The sequence below is a fragment of the Cetorhinus maximus genome, chromosome 22 (assembly GCF_964194155.1).
Source record: "Cetorhinus maximus chromosome 22, sCetMax3.hap1.1, whole genome shotgun sequence".
In the NCBI taxonomy this organism is placed as follows: domain Eukaryota; kingdom Metazoa; phylum Chordata; class Chondrichthyes; order Lamniformes; family Cetorhinidae; genus Cetorhinus; species Cetorhinus maximus.
The window spans coordinates 4,738,138-4,753,885 of NC_135900.1; the positions used below are offsets into that span (position 1 = coordinate 4,738,138).

Below are 15,748 nucleotides of genomic sequence, written 5' to 3' on the forward strand. Positions count from 1 at the left end.
GTGTCCCACTACCGGAGCCCACAATGATAAATTCAGGAGTGAGTTGCAGTCAACTGCAAAAAACAGAGGTAATATTCAGGTCCTGTACTTCATCCTTGAGTATTCTGGTCAGGTTAAGTAAGTAACTGAAATTAAAGTAATGAAAGTATTGAACTCATATCTGATTGAAGCATGATCCAAGTGAACTATTTCATGAAAGCACTGTCAATAATTAGAACACCACCTCACGCTTGTCTGATGGTGATATGGAGATGATGTTATCATGGGCAGGGTGACTAGATATCTGCCAGAAATATAATTAGTCAGGATGACATGGAATATATAATGAAGGCCCAAAAGGGGCTGTCTTAGCAAATAATTTATGGACAGTGAAAAATCAAAGATAAAAAATAATGAGACCCTAACTCAAGGCCCAATATAACAGGTAAGTTAATTAATGCAGGGAGAAAGTGAAAAAATGAAGGAAAAATTTCTTAAAGTGAAGAGTAAGGAGTGTATCGCCTGAAATTAAAACGGGAAATGTTGGAAATACTCAGAAAGTCAGGCAGCATCTGTGGAGAGAGAAACAGTTAACGTTTCAGGTCAATGGCCTTTCCTCAGAACTGGGAAAAGGTTAGCGATGTCATAGAGTTATAGAGTCATAGAGTTTTACAGCACAGAAACAGGCCCTTCGGCCCATCGTATCCATGCCAGTCATCAAGCATCTATCTATTCTAATCCCATTTTCCAGCACTTGGCCTGTATGTTATGGTATTTCAAGTGCTCATTTAAATACTTCTTAAATGTTGTGAGGGTTCCTGCCTCTCTCACCCCCTCAGGCAGTGTGTTCCAGAGTCCAACCATCCTCTGGGTGAAAAATATTTTCCTCAAGTCCCCTCTAAACATCCTGCCACTTACTTTAAATCTATGCCCCCTGGTTATTGATACCTCTGCTAATGGGAAAAGTTTCTTCCTATCTACCCTATCTATGCCCTTCATAATTTTGTATACGTCAATCAGGTCCCCTCTCAGTCTTCTCTACTCTAAGGTACAGAGTCAGGGAGAGGGGGGGGAGGGAAGGAAAGAGCAAAAGAGAAGATTTGTGATTGGGTGGAAGACAGGCAAGACTAAATGACAAGGAAACCTCCTGCTGATTACCACGTACCGCCCTCCCTCAGCTGATGAATCAGTGCTCCTCCATTTTGAAAACCACTTGGAGGAAGCACTGAGGGTGGCAAGGGCACAGAATGTACTCTGGATGGGGGACTTCAACGTCCATCACCAAGAGTGGCTCGGTAGCACCACTACAAGCCAAGCTGGCCGAGTCCTAAAGGACATAGCTGCGAGGCTGGGTCTGCGGCAGGTGGTGAGGGAACCAACAAGAGGGACAAATATACTTGACCTCATCCTCACCAACCTGCCTGCCGCAGATGCATCTGCCCATGACAGTATCGGTAGGAGTGACCACCACACAGATCTTGTCTTCACATTGAGGATACCCTCCATCGTGTTGTGTGGCACTACATCCGTACTAAATGGAATAGATTTCGAATAGATCTAGCAACTCAAGATTGGGCATCCATGAGGTGCTGTGGGCCATCAGCAGCAGCAGAATTGTACTCAACCTCAATTTGTAACCTCATGGCCCGGCATATCCCCACTCTACCATTACTATTAAGCCAGGGGGTCAACACTGGTTCAGTGAAGAGTGCTAGAGGGCATGCTAGGAGCAGCACCCGGCATACCTAAAAAGGAGGTGTCAACCAGGTGAAGCTATAACACGGGACTACTTGCATGCCAAACAGCATATGCAGCAAGTGATAGACAGGGCTAAGCGATCCCATAACCAACAGATCAGATCTAAGCTCTGCAGTCCTGCCACATCCAGTTGTGAATGGTGGTGGACAATTAAACAGCTCACTGAAGGAGGACGGTCCACAAATATCCCCATCCTCAATGATGGAGGAACCCAGCACATCAGTACAAAAGATAAGGCTGAAGCATTTGCAACAATCTTCAGCCAGAAGTGTCGAGTGGATGATCCATCTCCGCCTCCTCTGGAGGTCCCCAACATCACAGATGTCGGTTTTCAGCCAATTCGATTCACTCCACTTGATATCAAGAAACGGCTGAAGGCACCGGATACTGCAAAGGCTATGGGCGCTGACAATATTCCGGCAATAGTACTGGAGTCTTGTGCTCCAGAATTTGCCGCGTCCCTAGCCAAGCTGTTCCAGTACAGCTACAACACTGGCATCTACCTGGCAATTTGAAAAAATTGCCAAGGTATGTCCTGTACACAAAAAGTAGGACAAATCCAACCCGGCCAATTACCGCCCCATCAGTCTACTCTCATTCATCAATAAAGCGATGGAAGGGATCATCAACAGTGCTATCAAGTGGCACTTGCTTAGCAATAACCTGCTCACTGTCGCCTAGTCTGCGTTCCGCCAGGGCCACTCAGCTCCTGACCTCATTACAGCCTTGGTTTAAACATGGATAAAAGAGCTGAACTCCCGAGGTGAGGTGAGAGTGACTGCCCTTGACATCAAGGCAGCATTTGACTGAGTGTGGCATCAAAGAATCCTAGCAAAACTGGAGTCAAAGGGAATCGGGGGAAAACTCTCTGCTGGTTGGAGTCATACCTGGTACAAACGAAGATGGTTGTGGTTGTTGATCATCTCAGTTCCAGGACATCACTGCAAGAGTTCCTCAGGGTATTGTCCTAGGTGCAACCATCTTCAGCTTCATCAATGACCTTCTTTCCATCATAAGGTCAGAAGTGGGGATGTTTGCTGATGATTGCACAATGTTCAGCACCATTCGCGACTCCTCAGATACTGAAGCAGCCCATGTCCAAATGCAGCAAGACCTGGACAATATCCAGGCTTGGGTAGAAAGTGGAAACGAACATTCATGCCACACAAGTACCAAGCAATGACCATCTCCAGCCAGATAGAATCTAACCATTTCCCCTTTACATTCAATGGCATGAATGGCTGAATCCCCGACTATCAACATCCTGGGGTTACCATTGACCAGAAACTGAACTGGACTAGCTGTATAAATACTGTGGCTACAAGAGCAGGTCAGAGGCTAGGGATCCTGTGGCGAGTAACTCACCTCCTGTCTCCCCAATGCTTGTCCACCATCTACAAGGCACAAGTCAAGAATGTGATGGAATACTCCCCACTTGCCTGGATGTGTGCAGTTCGAACAACACTCAAGAAGCTTGACACCATCCGGACAAAGCAGCTCACTTGATTGGCACCACATCCACAAACATTCACTCTCTCCACCACCGACGCACAGTAGCAGCAGTGTGTACCAGCTACAAGATGCACTGCAGGAATTCACTAAGGCTCCTCATGCAGCACCTTCCAAACTCACAACCACTACCATCTAGAAGGACATGGGCAGCAGGTAGATGGGAACACTAGCACCTGGAAGGTCTCCTCCAAGTCACTCGCCATCCTGACTTGGAAATATATCGCCGTTCCTTCACTGTCGCTGGGTCAAAATCCTGGAACTCCCTCCCTAACAGCACTGTGGGTGTACCTACACCACATGGACTGCAGCGGTTCAAGAAGGCAGCTCACCACCACCTTCCCAAGAGCAAGTAGGGCTGGGCAATAAATGCTGGCCTAGTCAGCGAAGTCAACATACCGTAAATAATAAAAATAAAGAACATGATGGGCTGAATAGCCTCCTTCTGTGCTGTGTGATTCTATGTTAGGGTAGATGTAGAGGAACTCTTTCCACTTGTGGGTGCACCCAGAATAAGGGGCATAGGGTCATAATTATAATTAACAGATGAAAAAAAGGTTTAAGAGAATTAATGGAGGGTTAAAAATTACGACTATTAGGTTTTAGATGTAACAGTGTCATCCAAGCACAATAAGTAACAAGAGCTGGTGTTACATTTACTCTTACTAACCTCACCAGTTTCATTCAATATATATGTTCTCTTCCTGGCAGGTGGGTATACTGTCGGCTGTGCCTCACATGGTGATGACCATTGTTGTGCCAATTGGAGGACAGATAGCCGATTTCCTGAGGAGCAGAAATATTCTATCCACAACAGCTGTCCGGAAAATCATGAATTGCGGAGGTAACTTGATTATCAAATTCATAGCCTGTGCTTTTACAGGCTGCCAGCCAATTGCTTGCTCAAGGTTGTGTTTGTTCAATGTGTGTTTTCAATGATGAGGCTGTAATAGCTGCTTAAAAAATATGGAACTAACAGCATTTTAGGTCTCTCATAAGAGATATATAGAATATCACATTCAGAAACATTCATAGGCCTCAGTTCGAGGTATGTGTGCACCTCGAGAAAGGGCATTGAGGCTGTAGGGTGTAAAAGGCTAACATCAAGAGCACCTGATACTGATGTAACTATGATGCAATGTCACATGACTAATAGACTGATTTGGTGGGAAGCAGATGTAGAGAAGAAGCTGGTGTGGAGTACTGAGATGTATATAGATCTGTAAATAAACAAGAATGTCTTTTTACAAATACCGTCTATGGTAGCATTCTTAGGGTAACCAGCAAACCCTAAAGAAACCCCATCCTGACCCCGAACACAAGACGAAACAGGGAATGGCACAGATTCACTAGGATGCTGTTCTGATGGAAGACCAAAGACCTGAAACATGAACTCTGTTTCTCTCTTCACAGACGCTGCCAGACCTGCTGAGTATTCCCAGCGTTTTCTGTTTTTATTTCACTCGGATACTGCCTGGTTGGAATGAAGACCAGCGAGAGAGAGAGCCTTGAAAAATTGAGGGCTTGCTTTTGTTAGATGAGAGGAGATTATTGAATCATTTGGTAGAAGTGCTTAAGGTTATCAAAGGATATTTTCAGTAGGTGAGGTATCAAGAACGAGGGGTTGGAGATACAAGGTTAAATGCCAGAGATGTGAAACAGAGAGCAGGAGAAATCTTTCACACAGTGAGTTGTTAAGGCTGTGGGATTCAATCCCAGGGTTAGTGGTTAAGGTAGAAGTGATCAGCATCCAAGGTTAGAATGGATTGGGTTTGCTAATTCTCCAGGATTGAAGGGGAATGGAGATGGGACAAATTGTTGGAGAAACAACCTGCGGGGGTGGGGGCAGGGGGGAGGGGGTTGATATGGGTGTGGGGGGGGTTGTTGGGTGGATTTAGTGTCAGGGGGTGGAAAGAGAAGGATTGAATATTTAAATCACAAGTTGTGTTTGTGTAACGAGCTTCCCATTGATGTCAGTGAAGCACAGAGGTCTATATTCATTTGGGGACAGGATTAGTGTGTGTTTGGGTGAGGGTGGGGGTCAGTGGGGGGGAAGGGGAGAGGTGAGAGTGATTTGAAGAAGGGTGACACACACAAGTTATGAAGGAAGCATAGCCCAGTGATTATAACACTGTATGGGCCTTGCTTAAATGTGTTCAGCTCTGATTCCACCCAAAACCAAGCCCAGGATTGGCAAGTGGGGTGGGGGCAGGAGCAGAAATTGGCACAGGAGGTTGGGGACTGTCTGGTGGGAGGAGGGGGTATTGGTGGTGGGGGAATCGGGATGATAATGGGAATATACGCAGAAAGTAGGGGATTGGGGGTGAGAGTGGGAATTGGGACAGAAGTGGAGAAATGGGGTGAGAGTGGGAATTGCATCAGAAACGGGAGTCAGCTCTGCTTGGTCTATAGTTAGTGCAGGCGGAGAGGGTTCATAAACAGATACCAGGGCTGGGCAAGGGGTCAGTGGGGAAGTAGGGACAGGGGAGGCTCCGAGGATTTCTTCTGCAGTCCCAAGCAGGGAGGCTGCTTGATTCTCCTGTGCATCACCAACAATATAGATTAGCCAGGCTTCTGGTTACACTGGTGCTTCCCCCAACCCATGTTTCTTTGGTGGGTTTGACGCCAGCTGGTCCCCAACCAACCTCCGCCACCACCCCACCGCCCCCCTCCAGCACCACCCCCCCACCCCGCCCGCCTCCGACCAGGGTTTACATCCATTGGCCTGCAGTGGAACATTGAAAAGGCAGCAAAGATAAACTGGTGAACAGCTGACAAGGTAGAGGGAGCAGAGCGACCATGAATCAGTGAGTGGGTTTTCACCCCTCTGTTCCCAACCAGCGAGTTGGCGAAGGAGATGGAATTAAATTCGAATTATTTTGTACTTACAGCACAGAACCAGGCTATTCAGCCCAACTGGCCAATGCTGGTATCTATGCTCCACACAAACCTCCTCCCACCCTTCATCATCTTGCCCTAGCAACGCATCTTTCTGTTCCTTCCTCCCTGGGCTGTTTATCCAACTTCCCCTGAAAAGCATACTATTTGCCTCAATCACTCCTTATAGGAACATAAGACTTAGGAGCAGGAGTGGGCCATTCAGTCCTTCGAGCCTGATCTGTCACTTGAATGGCTGTTCTGATTGTGGTCTTAATGCCACTTTCCTGTCTGCTCCCCATAACCCTTGACTCCCTTGTCGATCAAAAATCCATTCAACTCAGCCTTAAATAAATTCAGTGACCCAGCCTCGACTACTTTCTGGGGAAGAGAATTCCACATACTAACGACCCTCTGAGAGAAAAATAAATCTCTTCATCTCTATCTTTAAAGAGGGACCTCTTATTTTTAAACTGCGTCCCCTAGTTCTAGTCATCAATTGGAAACATCCTCCCAGTATCCACCCTATCAAGTCCCCTCAAGATCTTATATGTTTCAATAGTATCATCTCTCATTTTTCTAAACTCCAATGGGTAAAGGCCCAACCTGTCTAACCTTACTTCATGAGATAAGCCTTTGTGGTAGTGAGTGCCACATTCTCACCACTCTTTGGGTAAAGGCATTTCTCCTGAATTCCCTATTGGATTTATTAGTGACTACCTTGTATTTTTGGCCCTGAGTTTTGGACACCAGCGGTGGAAACATTTTCTCTACCTGTCTATTCTACTGAGTCCGCAGAATCATATGACAGGCATTTGGCCAGGAGGAGAGTTTCTTCCTCTCCAACCTGTAAGCTTGACTGACCTGCCCCAAATTCTCCAAACCGTGCTCCTCCTCAGTCAGCCTCTGCACTGGGAGTCAAGCTTTGTAAAATTCTGCCTCTGACATTCAGGTCTCTGAGCTACCCTCAGCAATGGCCTGCTAAGTATTTCTGAGCCACAATGAAATGTCTAGAGTCTTTTGACAAGACAATGACTGTGCCAGTGTTCTCCATGACAACCGCTGACAATTTGATGCTGAGAGAACTGACCTTTACAACTTTGTGCATTCACGTCATCCTACTTTCACCTTTGTCAAATAATGCAGGATCATAGAATCTTACAGAATGGGAGGAGGCCATTCGGCCCATCCAGCCCTGTACCAGCTCTTTGAAAAAGTGATCCAATTAGCCCCATTCCCTTGCTTTTTCCCCTGCAAATATTTATCCAATTCCTTTCTGAAATGTTGTATTGAATCTGCTTCCATTCCAGATCAAAACAACTCGCTGTGTAAAAAAAATTCTTCTCATCTTGTCTCTGGTTCCTTTTCCAATTATCTTAAAAACTGTGTCTGTTGGTTACTGATGGCTCTGTTGATGGAAAATGTTTCTCCAGACTTGTTCTATCAAAACTTTTCGTAATGTTTAAAACCTTTATTAAATCTCTCAGTAACCGCTGCTCTAAGGAGAATAATTTCAGCTTCTCCAGTCTCCACATAACTGAAGTCCCGCAACCCCAGCGCCATTCTTTTCTGATTGGCAGGATGTGTCGAGAGGAGTTCTGCAGGGGTCTGTGTTGGAGTCTCAACTTTTTACTATTTATATCGATGATTTAGATGAGGGGAGCGAAGGAATGGTAGCTAGATTTGAAGATGACACAAAAATAGGTAGGAAAGTATGTTGTGAAGTGGACCTAAGGAGGTTACAGATGGATATAAACAGGTTGAGTGAGGGGGAAAAATCTGGCAGATGGAGTTTAATGTCAGAAAATGTGAAGTTGTTCACTTTGGCAGGGAGATTAAAAAAGTAGGTTAATACTTAAATGGAGAACAACTGCAGAATTCGGAGATGCAGAGGGATCTAGGTGTTCTCGTGCATGAGTCACAAAAAGCTATTATGCAGGTACAGCAAGTAATTAAGGCTAATGGAATGCTATCCTTTACTATGAGAGGAACTGAACATAAAAGTAAGGATGTTATGCTTCAGTTATACAGGGCATTGGTGAGACCACATCCCGAATACTTAGTTTTGGTCTCCTTATTTAAGGAAGGATGTAAATGTGTTGGAGGTGGTTCAGAGGAGGTTTACTAGATTGACACCTGGGATGAGTGGGTTGTCTTATGAGGAAAGGTTAGACAGACTAGGTTTGTTTTCACTGGAGTTTAGATGAGTGAGGGGTGACTTGATTGAAGTACATAAGATCTTGATTGGTATTGACAGGGTGGATGTGGAAAGGATGTTTCCTCTTGTGGGTGAGTCCAGAACTAGGGGGCACTGTTTTCAAATTAGGAGTTGCCCTTTTAGGTCAGAGATGAGGAGAATTTTTTTCTCTCAGAGGGTTGTGTGACTTTGGAATTCTCTGCCTCAAAAGGTGGTGGAGGTGGAGACATTGAATATTCTTAAAGCAGAGGTGGATTCTTGTTAGGTAAGGGAATCAAAGGTTACCGGGGGTAGATGGGAATGTGGAAGTTGAAACACAAACAGATCAGCCATGATCTTATTGAATGGCAGAGCAGGCTCGAGGGGCCGAATGGTCTACTCCTGTTCCTATTTCGTATGTTCGTATGCTTGTATTCTAATTAAGTTCCTTTGCAACCTTCCCTCCTCTGCCTAAAGTGTAAGGTGCCCAGTGAAAGTGTTGGACAAAGTTAGCATCAAGCTTTGCCACGATGCTTTTTCTGATCAGACAATCAGCCTAATTTGATACCTCCCACTGGTGCCAGGTATCATTTCCCCATCCTTATCTTCGAGTCTCTCCTGCAAAGATTGGCAGGATGGGCCCCGGAGAGGAGATGAATGGTGAACGCTTTCAGGGAAAGCTACGTCCATCTGCTCTCTGGCCCAGCGATATGGGCACACACACATTATGCCAGCACCCGCTCAAAGCGCAACGCCAGAGTTTATAACCTTCACCCATTGTTACATGTGAGGAGGAGTCAATAATCTCACGACTGTTGGCAAAAGGGGGTTAATGTGACCGTAATTATTCGTTTGACACTAATGACAGTTTACAATAACAACTTACATTTATCATTTAACATAGTAAAATCTGTTTCACAGGAGCATAGGTCAGGGGCTGGGTTACATGGAGGTGTCCCCCCACCCACCAGAAGGAAAGTCAATCTCAAATGGACCAACTATTAAAAAGCCTGTCCTGCAGCAAAATAACACACTGGGGACGGGCTAAACAGGCTCAGGTTAGACTTCTGCTCCTCAGTGGGAGCAAGTCCCACCCTCAAAAACCTAGCCAGGCAATCTGTTGTTTTATTATTCATTGGATGTGGGCGTCTCTGGCTAGGTCAGCATTTATTGCCCTTGAGAAGGTGGTGGGGAAACTGAAGGCATGGCCACCAATGGTGGACCAATTAAAATTGAAGTGTGCAAGAGACCAGAGTTTGAGGAGTGCGGAGATCCTGGAGGGTTGTTGGGCTGGAAGAGATCACAAAGATGGGGAGGGGAAAGACCATGAAGGGGTTTGAAAACAAGGATGAGTGTTTTTAAACTGAGGCAGTGCTGAACAGGGAACCAAAGATCACAAGCTCAGGAGTGATTGGTGAATGGGTCTTGGATATGCAAAGCAGAGTTTTGGATATAGGTTGAAATGATGATTCCAGCGAATAATATAAAACTTTATTTTCCAAAGGCTTCGGCATGGAGGCTACCCTGTTGCTAATTGTTGGCTACTCCCACACCAGAGGTGTTGCAATCTCTTTTTTGGTCCTTGCTGTTGGATTTAGTGGATTTGCGATTTCTGGTAGGTCATCTTCTATTCTAATCATCTGCATCCAATCGAGTTATTTGTTTCTTATTGTTCATGAGTACTTCTCCGTTATATTCTCTTTATGGGCCGGTTGCTTTGACATCGATTGATGCTTGGAAAGTAGGGTTAGTTTAGGAACTTTGGAACAGGAGGGGGCTATTCAGCCCTTTGAACCTACTTCTACATCCAGTTAAATGGTGATCTGTATCTTAATTTGACTCACGCACCTTGGTTCTGTAAGATAAAGAGCAAGGTTTTATTTTATTCTTATCATGGGATGTGGGCACCAATGGCAAGGCCATCATTTACTGCCCATCCCTAATTGCCCTTGAACTGAGAAAAGAGGGGATATGAGAAAGCTCTGGCTGATAAAAGTAGGGAAAATCCCAAGATATTCAATAAGTATATCAATGGGAAGAGGATAACCAGGAAAAGGGTAGGGCCCATAAGGGACCAAGGGGGCAATCTATGGGTGGAGCCAGAGGACATCGCTAGAGTGTTGAATGAATACTTCACATGCGTCTTCACCCAAGAGATTGAGGACGAAAGTATCGAACTCGGGGAGAGAGACTGCGAGATTCTTAAGCAAATTGATATGGGGAGTGACAAGGTATTGGATGTGTTGCAGGTTTAAAAGTGGACAAATCTCCAGATCCAGATGATTTGTGTCCCAGACTGCTGAGGGAGGCAAGGGAGGAGATCAAAGGGGCTCTGACCCGAATTTTTAATTCTTCTCTGGTCACGGGGGAGGTGTCAGAGGACTGGAGAACAGCTAATATGGTTCCGCTATTTAAGAAGGGTAGTAGAGATAAGCCAGGGAACTACAGACCAGTGAGTCTCACGTCAGTGGTAGGGAAACTATTGGAGAAATTTCTGAAGGAGAGTATCTATCTCCACTTGGAGAGGCAAGGTTTGATCAGGGATAGTCAGCATGGCTTTGTCAGAGGGAAATCATGCCTAACAAATTTGATTGAATTTTTTGAGGTGACCAGGCGTGTAGATGAGGGTAGTGCAGTTGATGTAGTTTATATAGATTTCAGGAAATCCTTTGACAAGGTCCCACATGGGAGACTTTTAAAGAAGGCAAAGGCACATGGGATACAGGGTAATTTGATCAGGTGGATTCAAAATTGGCTTAGTTGTAGGAAGCAGAGGGTGATGACTGAAGGCTGCTTTAGTGACTGGAAGCCAGTGTCCAGTGGCATACCATAGGGATTTGTGCTCAGTCCCCTATTATTTGTCATTTATATAAATGACATAGATGGCTACGTGGGGGGTAGGATTAGTAAGTTTGTGGATGACACAAAGATTGGTCGGGTGGTTAACAGTGAGGTTGAGTGTCTTGGACTACAGGAAGATATAGACGGGATGGTCAAATGGGCAGATAAGTGGCAGATGGAATTTAACCCTGAAAAGTGTGAGGTGATACACTTTGGAAGGAATAACTTGACATGGAAGTATTCAATGAATGGCATGGCACTAGGAAGTTCTGATGAACAAAGGGACCTTGGCATGTGTGTCCATAGATCTCTGAAGGCAGAGGGAGGGGCAGGTTAGTGGGATGGTGAAAAAGGCATATGGGACACTTGCCTTTATCAACCGAGGCATAGATTACAAAAGTAGGGAGGTCATGTTGGAGTTGTATTGAACCTTGGTGAGGCCACAGCTGAAGTACTGTGTGCAGTTCTGGTCGCCACATTATAGGAAGGATGTGATTACACTGGAGGGGGTGCAGAGGAGATTCACCAGGATGTTGCCTGGGATGAAACATTTAATTTATGAAGAGAGGTTGGATAGACTTGGGTTGTTTTCGTTGGAGCAGAGAAGACTGAGGGGCGACCTGATCGAGGTGTACAAGATTATGAGGGGCATGGACAGGGTGGATAGGGAGCAGCTATTCCCCTTAGTTGAAGGGTCAGTCACAAGGGGGCATAAATTCAAGGTGAGGGGCAGGAGGTTTAGGGGGGATGCGAGGACAAACTTTTTTACCCAGGGGGTGGTGACGGTCTGGAATGCGCTGTCTGGGAGGGTGGTGGAGGCGGGTTGCCTCACATCCTTTAAAAAGTACCTGGATGAGCACTTGGCATGTCATAAAATTCAAGGCTATGGGCCAAGTGCTGGTAAATGGGATTAGGTAGGTAGGTCAGGTGTTACTCACGTGTCGGTGCAGACTCAAAGGGCTGAATTCTGTGATTCTGAGTGGATTGCTGGGCCATTTCAGAGGGCAATTAAGAGTCAACCACATTGCTGTAGGTCTGGAGTCATATACTAGCCAGATTTGGCAGATATCCTTCCTAAGGGCATTGATGAACCAGATGGGTTTTTACAACAATCAATGATAGGCTCATAGTCACTATTACTGAGACTAGCTTTAAATTCTGGATTTTTTATTAATTAATCAAATTTAAATTCCACCAGCTGCTACATGGTGGGATTTGAACCCATGTCCCCAGGGTATTAGCCTGAGCATCTTGATTACCAAGTGACATTCCCGCTATGCCGCTATCTCCCCTTTATGGAGGTAGCTCCACAAATACTGTGACAACCACCTACTCTACTCCTTACCCTGGAACGAACACATGAGACTCCTGCAGTGACACCACTTTTCTTTTACTGCCTCAGCTGGTTGCTGCTTTGCTGAGCTCTCAAATGTAATGTCATTTCTAGAAATCAGCGCGGTATGGTTCAGGGTCTTTCCCCTGCAATGTGCTGCCTGACAGGGCGGATGAAGCAGGTTCAGTCATGACTTTTAAAGGTGAATGGGTCATAGACTTGAAAAAGAAAAGAGACAGCAAGGCCAAGGGGCCAAAGTGGAGCGGGGAATGGAACTAATTGGATTGATCTCTGAAAGAGCCGACACATGCACCACTTGTGTGTCTTTGCGCTGGATGATTCATGAACCAAATGGTTTCTCTCGTCATACAGTTGGGACAGTAGCAGAAGCTAACACATGTGCATTATAACTGAGGCCGTGACACCCCCTCAATTGTACATGAACCAAAGCAATTTTAAGGCTCCCAGCAGGAAAGCCCCTGTTCGAATGAAAGATGAATATGAGTCGGTGATGGAGACAAGTCAGGCACTGCAGCCAGATTGCTCCTGCCTGTACTCTGCGCGATTGCAACTCTCTACCAGAGAGCCGTGCAGGATTGAAGAACTAGTCTTGATATTGAGAATTTTTTTTAAGCAACAAATTGTTGTGATCTAGAACGTTCTGCCTGAAAGGGCAGTGGCAGCTGATTCAATAGTAATTTTCAAAAATACTTGAAAGGATTCAGTTTTCAGGGCTATGGGGAAAGGGTACGGGCGGTGGGACTAATTAGATAGTTCTTTCAAAGGGCCAGCACAGGCACGACCGGCTGAATGGCCTCCTTCTGGGCTGCATCATTTTCTGACTTTAGGCACCAAATGAGGTGCAGGAAATAACAGGCATGAGGGGTGGGGCGTGGGGGTGGGGATGGGGGGGTGGGGGGGGGGGGTGGTTGGGGGGTGCGGCGGTGGGGGGGAGGGGGGGCAGGTGGTGGGGGGTGAATAAGAATAGTACGGATTGCATTTTGTAGCATCTTTGCTGGGCATGTGGAATTGAGGACATCCTGCTCACCAGAACACAGGACCTGCTTTACAATGCAAGTGAGAGGAATCTGGGACCAGGATGTTGGCCAAGAACGGCACAGGTCACTCTGCGGCCGTGGCCTCCCAGGTGGAGCTGCACCCCCTCTACCGCCCCCACCTCCCATCCATGACTGATAGAAAATTATGGGTTGCACAGCTGAGAGCTCCTTACAAGTTCCACCCTTGGCTAGGAGTGCTGAATCTCTCCATTTTGTTCTCAAAGGGCCAGGCGGAGATATTGGCAACACCGGCAACTCAGCCCAGAAATCAGCCTAACAAGGTGACAGCATCTCATCCAAGCTGCCTAGGTCCTAAGCTCTGGAATTCCTTCCCTAAACTTTTCCATCTCTCTCTCTCTCCCCTCCTTTAAGACGCTCCTTAAAAACCCACCTCTTGGCCCAAAGCTTTTTGGTCTCCTGTCTGAATCACACCTTTACATGGATCATTGACAAATTTTATTTGGTCACACTCCTGTGAAGCACCTTGGGACATTTTACTACATTAATGATGCTAAATGGATGTGAGTTAATGTTATTGCAGGCTCGGTTCCAGGGCGAAATTTCTACTAGTCACCACCAAAAAGGCTCATAAGTGATGGATCTTCAGAGCCTTAAACTATTGTCACGTGTTTTCAAGTATCCTTAGAAACAAAAGGAAGCCCTTTCTTCTTCAGTTCCCTGCCCAAAGCCAGGTCCCGACCCACAGCACCATGACCTCCACCACGGGTAAGGCAAGGAGGCAGGTCCCGAATCCCCCCCAGCCTGAAAGGGTTTTAAAAATCTTTGCTGTTGGCACCAATCTGATTCACATCAGCTATCCAGCCAATTGGCCCTCTGAGGAGTCTGAGTTTCTGTGGTAACATGCACTTTTACATACAGCTTGTAGTCTGGAGCTATGGATAGAAGTTCCAATGTCCTTTCCATCACATGGCTGACCAGGACCCTTTTCCACCATTGGCAGGTGTTGGAAGGATCTATAAGTTGATAATCAACCGGTTTGGCCATATTATGAACACGCTTTCCTTGGCCATCAAATTCGTGGACTGGGACTTGAACCCAGAGCTACTGGCTTAGAGGCAGGGACACTACCCGCTGCACCACAGAGTGCGCCTGCTGTGTTATCTATGACAATGAAATGTCTCTGCAGTCCATTCACATCTGATTAAGATTATGTCCTATTGTTGTTGAATTCAGGGTTTAATGTAAATCACTTGGACATTGCCCCTCGCTATGCCAGCATTCTGATGGGGATATCCAACGGCGTGGGAACGCTGTCGGGAATGATTTGTCCATTAATCGTTGGAGCAATGACGATACACAAGGTATAACCAAGCACCCAGCCTGTTTTTAGATGACAATGTTCTGCAGTTTCTCAGCTGGAGTGTCGTGTTGCAACCTAGGCACCAAATTTTAGGGAGAATAGCAAAGGCCTCGGAGAGAGTCTGGAGGAGATTTCTAAGAGTGGTAGCAGGAATGAGAGACTTCAGTTACATGGAGAGAGTGGAGAAACTGGGGTTGTTCTCCTTCATATTGAAACGGTTAAGGGGAGATTTAATACAGGTGTTCAACATTATGATAGATTTTGATAGAGTAGATAGGGAGAAACTATTCCCACTGGTTAGTAACCAGAAGGGAAATGAGGAAAAACTGTTTTATCTGTGAGTTACACTCTGGAACGCACTGTCTGAAAGGGCGGTGGAAGCAGATTCGATAGTTACTTTCAAAAGGGAATTGGATACGTGCCTGAAAAGGTCAAATCTGTTGGGCTTTGGGGAAAGAGGAGGGGAGTGCTCTAGATAGCTCTTTCAAAGAGCTGGCACAGACATGATGGCCTGAATGGCCTCCTATTATTCTATGAACTCAATCGGCCAGTGTGTGGAGTTGAAAGCCGCTGCCTATCCTGTTACTGCTTGGTTAAAGGGGCTGAAGTGTCGGACATCTCAAAGTTTATATATGGTGGAGGTTGCAGGTGACAACATGGCAGCTACATATTGGTTTCATTGCATTTTATGTTATTGATGTGTTATCTTCATCTTAATTTAAAAATATGAAATGAACAGTTGATCCAAACTGGCGTGGGCCATAGTATCCTTTTCTGTTTCATGCATCCACATGGCCTTAATGTGTCAGCCTTGGCTCAGTTAGTAGCACTCTCACCTCTATGTCAGAAGTTTATGGGTTCAAGAACTGCTCTAGAGTTTTGAGCCAAAATCTAGG

The 15,748-nt window shown here is 45.9% G+C and overlaps 1 protein-coding gene across 1 annotated transcript in view; it reads left to right on the plus strand.

Moving 5' to 3' along the window:
• Positions 1-15,748, plus strand: part of slc17a8 (solute carrier family 17 member 8) — a 67,225-nt gene that overhangs the window by 49,738 nt on the left and 1,739 nt on the right. Inside the window, exons 9-11 of the mRNA XM_078567670.1 lie at positions 3,958-4,090; positions 9,804-9,914; positions 14,726-14,853. Coding sequence (XP_078423796.1) covers positions 3,958-4,090; positions 9,804-9,914; positions 14,726-14,853 — 372 coding nt within the window. The remainder of the gene's footprint in view (positions 1-3,957; positions 4,091-9,803; positions 9,915-14,725; positions 14,854-15,748) is intronic.